The following is a 9,023-nucleotide window of genomic DNA, read 5'->3' on the forward strand; positions in this document are numbered from 1 at the left end:
ATATATATAGTTTAATTATAACATATTATATATATATATATATATATATATATATATATTATTAATATTCTTTTTCAAGTCGAAAGACAATGATTATTGAAATAAATGTATTCCAATCATAGAACATTTTCAAGTTCCCGTTCAATCCGTTTAGTTAAAAAAAAGTAGATGAAAATAGAAAATATAAATAAAAATATATGAAAAATAGCGTAAAAATAATGATGTTGTATTTTTTTATATAAAAAAAGTGAATACAAATAAATAAAAATATATAAAATATAAATTAAAAATCTATTACTAATAATAAAAGTATTATCGGTTGATGGTGTCCACAATTTTTTTAATCAATTTTATTCTTTAATTAACTAAAAAAAATAGAGATAAATATAAAATAAAAAACTATTCATTGATTAATTAAAAAATTGTTGTTCTTTATAAAGACATAGTGTATTTTTTTTACTAGTAATTAATATATTTCTATCTTTTATTAATTTCTGTCTCTATCCTACCAAACACACTTATCATTTTATTTTTTATTTATATATTTCTTTTTCGTCATATTTCTCATTTTCCAAACAAAAGATTAAGCAATGACCATTCAACCCATTCTTATATTTCAAAATTTTATATTGGTTTAATTACTTTTTTATTTTATAATTTCATAAACTTAACTTTTTAGTTTGCGTGATTAAAAATATTTTATTTCAATTTTTCATACATATTGTTTTTGTTTTTGTTTTTTTTTAGTCTTTAAAATTTTATACACTTTACCTTTCAATCTCTACTAATAAAATACAAAAATTAAAATTAAATAAAAATAATATATATAAAATTTAAAATAAAATATTTTTAACCATAGAAACTAATTCGTTAAAAAAAATAAATGATAAAATTTATGAAACTATATATACGTAAAAAAAAATTAAACCTTTTATATTAATTCCCTTGATTATAATTACAAAGTTTAATAAATAAATTTTAGATAAAGCACATCTTTTAATGCATATGATAATCAAAATCAAAGTTTTTCTTCAATAACATATACATCAAAGATAAACATTAAATGAAAATATTAGTTATTAAAAAAACAGCTTTAATTTTAGTTAAATAATAATAATACTAAAAATTTTATGAGTTTTTTTCTTCTTCATTTTAATAAAGCATCTTAATCAGTTTTTTAATAATGTCTCATTTTTTATTATGTATAGTGGTAATAATAAACTCTAGAGTTTAATCTCTCATTATACATAAGAAAAAGAGTTTAATGTCTCGTTTATTTAATACTCAACACCACAAAATAACGTAAAAAGTGAACTTCAATCATTTTCATTTTCATATTATAGTATTTAAATAATCACAAAAAAGAATAGTATAGTATTTTATTTTATTTTTTGGTATTTAACTATAATATTTTGAGAAGTATTATTCTCTTAAATATTTGATTACCTTACTAATAGCATTTCTTGACTTATATTTAATTTCCTAATGATACCCCTTCCCCTAACCCCACCTCCACCCCCTCTCCTTTTCAAATCAACCTTGCGTTGACCCCTCCGTTCAACCCAAAAACAAAACTGGAAAATTGAAGAAACGATCCTAACAATTAGAAATTGGAATCACCCAGAAACAGAGAAGAACCCTTCTTTTTCTTCACTGCGAATTCTCAGCTTTCTCTGCCTTCCCCTTTTTCAGGTGCAAAGCTCCAATAACGTAACTGCCATTCTTTTTAATTTAATTATTGTTGCTTTACGTGCAAGCATCTCCAATTTTTTCCCGTCCTGGGAAAGAAGAATACCACGTTAACACTTTTAGGGAAATTCAATCCATGATTCTTCTGTAAGATTTGTCTCGGAATAAACGTTGTTTGTTTGGGTATTTGGGGGTAACAGGGGAGAGGAAGTTCGAAACTTTTTCTGCCCTGTAATTTTGTTGATTCCATGGGTTATGGGTTGTTATTAGGCAAGTGGGGTTTTGAAATTATTGGTTTTTATTAATTTTGCTGTAAGTGGGATTTTTTTGTTGTTGGGGTTTTGGCTATTATTAGTTGTCTAGGTCAGATTTGAGAGGAAAAAAGTTATTTTTTTTCGGGATGTTCTACGGAATGTCCCAGTGTGGATTTGAGGGTTGAGTTCATTTGAAAGTTTAGGAATTGATTGGTGTTTGGGTAATTAAATTATTGGGGAGGCTGAGATTTGTGAGTAGGGTTGATTGAGGTTTTATTTGAGTGATGGATGAAGCACAGGGTAGTTCAAGTTCCCTGCCTCCTTTCCTAGCAAAGACTTATGAGATGGTTGATGATTCTTCCTCGGATTCGATTGTTTCGTGGAGTGTAACTAGCAAGAGTTTCATTGTGTGGAATCCCCCAGAATTTGCAAGGGATTTGCTGCCTAGATTCTTTAAGCACAACAACTTCTCAAGTTTCATCAGGCAGCTGAACACATATGTAAGAAAAATTTGATCTCGGTGATGTTGATGTGAATGCTACTTATTTTGTTTTGTCTTGTTTGTATTGTCCCATTCTGCTTTTGTTTGCTTAAACTGAATCCTAGCCTCTTTATTTGAGCAGGGATTTAGGAAAATAGACCCAGAACAATGGGAATTTGCTAATGATGATTTTGTAAGAGGGCAACCTCATCTTATGAAGAATATCCATAGACGGAAGCCAGTTCATAGCCATTCTTTGCAGAATCTCCAAGCACAGGGCCCACTAGGGGAGTCAGAAAGGCAGAGTTTTACTGATGAAATAGAGAAGCTTAAACACGATAAAGAACGACTTCTTGTGGAATTACAGAGATATCAACATGAGTGGCAAACATATGAGATACAAGTACATTGCTCGAAAGATCGATTGGAAAAATTGGAACAAAAGCAAAGAAAGATGGTTTCTTCTGTTTCTCATGTATTGCAGAAACCTGTGATTGCTGTAAATATCTTGCCTCTGACAGAAACCATGGAAAGGAAACGAAGGTTGCCGAAAAGCAGCTACTTTAATGATGAAGCTAGTATTGAAGATGCTGTTGAAACTTCCCAAATGTTACCAAGAGAAAATGCAGAGAATACCTCTGTCTTGACATTAAACATGGAGCGATTGGATCAGCTTGAAACATCTATGGCGTTTTGGGAGGCTATTGCACATGATTATTGTGACACCCACGTTCCAGTTCAGTCAAACCTGGATCTTGATGAATCTACAAGTTGTGCTGATAGTCCATCTATATCTTGTGAGCAATTAGATATTGAGAATCGGCCTAAGTCATCTGGAATTGACATGAATTCTGAGCCAACTGCAGCTGCTGTTCCTGAGCCTGTTGCATCCAAAGAACAACCTGCGGGAACCACTGTTGCAGCAACTGGTGTTAATGATGTATTCTGGGAACAGTTCTTGACAGAGGATCCTGGTGCATCAGAAACACAGGAAGTGCAGTCAGAAAGAAAGGATTATGATGGCAGAAAGAATGAAGGAAAACCCAGTGACCTTAACAAATTTTGGTGGAACATACGGACTGCAAATAATCTTCCAGAACAGATGGGGCATGTTGGTCAAGCAGAGAAAACTTAGTGGAATTGCTTATTCTTCTTATTTGTATTGTAGTGCCCTACAATCACATGTAATAAATATAGGTATGCACGGTTTTCTGTTTTTGTCTACAATAAATACATATTCCATAATTCCATATTTTGGGTGGGGTGAATGTTTGCATCCTCCATTGATTCTTTTTAGTTAAGTGTGCTGCTCTTTGGTCTCTTCTTATTCTATTATGCCTGTACTGAACCGTGGTTTGGTTCAAGCTTTTAAATAGTGGACCATATCAGGCAGCTTCAGTAACCGCAACACATCAATTTAGAACCTTGGTGTGGCTATTTCCATTCTATGTTTGATCTTTTTCCCTTCTGATCCCTTTGCAATCCTACTTGTACCATGTGACAGAAGCTGCCTACAAGTTTCCATCCTTTGGTTGTCAGCTTGACTCCATTTTTGTGAATGGAAACCATCCAGCAATTGTAGGGTGGTCCTGATGATGCATCCACAATTTGAAACTAAGAACACTGATAGTATTTTAGAGAAAGCCTTGCTGCTCTGGAATGAAAAAGACTTATTTTTTAATGAATTTATTGATAGTATTGCATTTAGAGAGATTACTGGAAGTGGAAACTATTCCTCGTTTGGGAAACGCAATATAAATTCTATTTGGATAAACTTCTCCATAAATATTTATAGGAGAAGAAATTAAGAAGGTAAAATGCTCCCAGATTCTTCTAAAGGTAAAATCAGCTTATGAATCTTAGCTTTTGGAGAAGTTAAAAGCAAAGAGCTTATGTAAGTTAAGTGCATAAGTTGATTTTAGTCTATGCAAGAAGCAAATTCATTTACCATCCTTATTTTCTTTTCTATAAATGCTCAAGGAAAAGTTTATCCAGACAGGACCACAGTACTTCTACTTTCTTCAATAAATAACTTTTCATAGTAAGTTACATCTTGTCAGTTCCATTATATTATTATTCTGGTAGACAAAAACCGCGTAAAGTGTGTGAGGCTGACTGGAGGAGTTACATCTTGTCAGTTCCACTATATTATTCTGGGAAGAAATTCACGATAGAAGGGTAAATTAAAACTGATTACTAACTAGTGTCCAATCGTCAAACTGATGAAGTGAAAATTACCTTGGATTGAACTGAATCTATGATGCAAATTAACTTCTAGTATATAACAGATTTCATGTTACTTGGGTTTTGAAGTTATGTTGGAAGGCTAAAATGAATAAATGATTACTGAATTTTAGTTTTGGAGAACTTAGATGGAGATTGCTCATTTCTGAAAAAACTTGTTTGTATGTGTTGAAAATCAGAATTTCAATTGTTTGAAGTAGTGCTTTGGGTAATTGAAGCTGTTGCAATTGCAAAGCAAATGGAACATATGACATAATGCCTTTAATATATTGAGGCATATGGCTGATTCATGCGTTCAGGACAGCAGATCATAGCAAGAAGATAATATAAATTGTTTGTTTCTTGGGTAATTTATTTAAATGCACTTCTTAATTGTTGTTGTTGTATTTCCTAATTGGTTAAATAATACCAGATTGAGATGAAAAAAGGGGGGAGGGGGAGTATTGTGATATTAACACTCTGTCCTGTTTGATCAAAGCTGTTGATTTTTGTCAGCCTATCATACTTCAAATATGAAAAAGGGGCTTTCTCCGGCAGATATATTACTATACAAGTATTATGTTTTAGCTGAGTTCTGTCCCAAGAAATAATTATGTCAGTACAGTTACTTGTGGTCATTTAGAGCTTGATTTGGCTAACTAAGATGGTATTAGAACATGGAAGTATTTAGGATTTGTTTGGTTTGAAATTTTTTTTGGTTCTTATTATTTAAAAAAAAATAATTAACAAAATGTTATCTTCTTGTGACTTTGTATCTTGTTTCCTAAGATTTCTATAGAAATGGTGATGAAAACAGTTGCTTTCACCATTTTTTATACAAATCTCACAATAAAAAATTGTTGTGTACAAATAAAGTCTCACATCATTAGATTATGAAAAGAAAGAAAGGTTAATAAATTAAATAATTTTTTGTCTTTTAGTGCATTTGTTTAAACTTATAAAAAGCAATTATATATAAAAACATATCAAATTTGTTCATGTTCTTGTAAGGATGTCAAGATTATACTCTAGCCTCTATTTTTTTAAAAATTTATTCTTATTTTTATTGATAATTTTATTTTAAATGAAATGTATGATTTATTTTTATAAAAAAAACTTGTGTTATATAATATCTTACGTTCGTATCTTAGAATTGTCACTGTATTAAAAAAAAATATTTATGAGAAGTTTATAAGTTACTTTTATTTCTGGAAAGTTTGTTAGAGTGTCTCCAATGCTAGGTTCTTATCCGATTCTTAAGTTTAAGCTCTCATTGCTTATAAGAAACCTGCATCGGAGCATGTTGACATGGCAGGTCAAATTGTTAAAATTTAAGCACCATTGCTTATATAAGAGACAATTGCTTAAGAATAAAAAAATAATTTAATATTTCATTTCTTCACTGATGTCAACAACTATAATAATTAAATTTTTTAAAATTTATTAAAAATAAAGTATGAGTGATTAAAAAGTAGAGGTGCTTATAAACAACTTTCATTGGAGTAAAAATTATAAAAATGTAATATAAGTTGCTTATGAGTAACATGGCAGTGTGAGATTCATTTAAAGTGGATGAGAGTTGCTTATAAATAACTCCCATTATAGATGCTCTTAGTCCAAATAAATTATGAAGAACATCTTCCAAATGATGCTCAAAAGCTCTAAATTGCTCATTATTTGAACCATGTAAGTTTAGTTTAACTTTGTTGCACTGTGTATAATAAAGCTATATGATTTTTTGTGCTTTATCAAGATTCGGAGTGAGATAGGGAGGAAAGGATATGAATAATAGAAATAAAATGAAAAAAGGAGTTATTTAGATAGATAAAAATAGAAAAAGAAAATAGTATATGAATTTCTGTTCATTTGCTTGAGTGAGTGAAAAGAAAAAAAATGAAAAATATTTTATGCTAACTAAAAATTATTTTTTTACTCTAATATTTTTAATATAAAATTATTCATATTGTAAAAAAAAAAGTATCTATTTTCTTAAAAAATAAAACAAAAATTGAAAGGAGAGATTAGTTTCCTCTCATTTCATGCCATTTTGAAGGGGAGGGGGTGTTTTCTAGTGAATCCACCAAAAAATAGTTTATTTTTTCTCTTATATAAATGGCAGAAGTTTAATATTTATATTCTATTTCTTTCTTTTTGTTTCCGTATACTTTGTTTATTTAAATTTTTGAAGATCCTTTTACTCTTTCTATTTAAAGAAAAAGAAAAAAAAAAAAGAGTTGATGTGTTGTCACATTGTTGAACAACGAACTACGGTCTAAAACTATTTTACTTTATGGCGCATACAAATGAAATCCAAAACTTATATTGCTGTTTACTACTACGTAACTCTTCATTTGATTGGCCTACTTCGTGTTCAATATAACTAAGGAACAAGAGGCACATGAAATGCTATGGAGTGTTTGGATGTGTCACAACTTGTATGTTACATGCTATGGAACATCTCTTTTGACATAAACACTGAATTTAGTTTCTGCCCCCTTGATTGATGCCAAGTTTGTTAAGAGTTGTGGGATTTTGTAGACTAGTTACCGACCAGTTTAAATTAATGGCATGTGGACAAGAAAACTATTGGATATTAACTTGCAATTGCTATAGTACATTTGGTTATGCAAAGGGGATGGTTCTTTTTTAAACTAAGAATTCAACTTGTTCATTTTGCACTGGAGGGTGATTCTTCTACATTGCAGAAACTTGGAGATTCTAACACGAAGCATTGGGTTAATAGCTACATGGTTGAGGAAGTAATTTGAAGTATTATTTAATGTTGTATATGAGTAAATCATGAGTTATCACCGTTAGCTTTCTTATATTTATATAAATTAATGGTTAAGATAAATTAGGGATTTTGAAAATTTTAATACAGTTTTATCACAATATTTTTCTTCTCATATTTATCTTTCTTTCACTGCGATCCACCTTAAAATGAGGTGAACATTTTACTATTTAATTTCCTTCTTCTGCAAGGTAACTTTTAGGCTTTTACCAGCTACAAACAACAGTAGCTTTCAGGTCATATATAAGAAAATGTTTTTTAATTAAAAAATGTTACTTTTGTTTTCTAATTTTTAAAATTTATATAAAAAGTGAAAATAGCTTTTTTTGTATGTCTTATATAAGTATTTAAATGCAAGAGATGAAATAATAATTTTGCAATTGAAAACAAAAATAGAAATTGAAAAATTATTTTTTTGGGTACAAATTCTTTATGAGAGACAATCTTATTTTAAGTTGAGGAAGATTACTATATATAATAAAATAATTGCATATTCAACATTCTTAAATTTAAGACTATGTCAAGGATATTCCCATTGACAACTTTTTTTTAACTTGTAAGTGATTACTGTAAAAAATAAAAGAACCTTTTTTCAGTGATAGTTAATGATTTGTTTGTTTACAAATGTTGTGTGGAAAAATATTTGAACATATCTCGATATATAAATTAAAATAACCATATTGTATGAAATTATTTTAGAGACTTTTATTTAAAAAGATGTTTTTAATTGACTTTTTTAAAACGAAAACGTTTTTAGTTAATTTTTTCAATGAAAACATATTTTAGGAATTTTTCTCGACCTCTCGTCTATTTTAATATATTTTTCAATTTTTAATTTAATGTTGAATTCTAATTCTTCTAAATAAATTTCAATATATAATTGAAAATAAACTTGTGTTAAAATATAAATTATTTAATTATTATAAAACTTAAATATAATTTATACAAGTTACACAAGTTAAAATACTAATTCTCCTTAAATGAAAGTTTTTAACTTGAGTTTATTTTTAAAGTCAATTAATAAAAATGTATCTATAATTGATTTAATTTAAATGGTGATTTTAACTTACTAAAATTTGAGAATAAATAAACCTTATAATTAATTACATATTTAAAAAATCACTTTAGGGCTATTTAGTTTATTTTTAAAATTAATTGATAAGGATGTAATCAAAGTAAATTATAATCTTAACTTATAGACAACTTTATTTTCCCACTTCAAAAGACAATGAGAAATACAAATTTATTATATAAGTTTATAAGTTTTGACATCTAATGATAATTTAGAATAGAATGGAATAGGGTAGAAGAAAAATGCAGTGAAATAAGAAGAAAACAAATATATTATTTCATTATTTGAGCATTTTATAAGTAATTGGATGCTCCCATCTTATTTTCTGAATTGGAGGGAAAGAAAAGGGGGTGTATTTCTTCTTCCTTTTAACAATCCAAATAACTGAACTTAGTATCATTTGATTCCACATATTTTTTTCCCTTTTATCACAAGAAAATTTTTCGTGTTTTAGAATTGGCTAGTCAGGGCTATGTGTTCTCAACATTCATGAATCCAATGTTACAAGAGAAA

The 9,023-nt window shown here is 28.8% G+C and overlaps 1 protein-coding gene across 1 annotated transcript; it reads left to right on the forward strand.

Moving 5' to 3' along the window:
- Window positions 1-1,494: 1,494 nt before the first annotated feature.
- LOC109815518 (heat stress transcription factor A-4c) lies at window positions 1,495-3,720 on the forward strand. The gene is made up of 2 exons (XM_020380269.3): window positions 1,495-2,443; window positions 2,567-3,720. Exons 1-2 carry the CDS (start codon window positions 2,228-2,230, stop codon window positions 3,557-3,559), a joined length of 1,209 nt encoding a protein of 402 aa, XP_020235858.1. The 5' UTR covers window positions 1,495-2,227; the 3' UTR covers window positions 3,560-3,720.
- Window positions 3,721-9,023: the final 5,303 nt, after the last annotated feature.

This window comes from Cajanus cajan, chromosome 2 (assembly GCF_000230855.2).
Source record: "Cajanus cajan strain Asha chromosome 2, NIPB_CcT2T_4, whole genome shotgun sequence".
Taxonomy (NCBI): domain Eukaryota; kingdom Viridiplantae; phylum Streptophyta; class Magnoliopsida; order Fabales; family Fabaceae; genus Cajanus; species Cajanus cajan.

Bases quoted from the DNA above. Each gene is read 5' to 3' on its own strand.
- LOC109815518 (XM_020380269.3), top strand. From the start codon at position 2,228: ATGGATGAAGCACAGGGTAGTTCAAGTTCCCTGCCTCCTTTCCTAGCA. The intron at 2,444-2,566 runs GTAAGAAAAATT...TTATTTGAGCAG, and splicing joins TCAGGCAGCTGAACACATAT to GGATTTAGGAAAATAGACCC.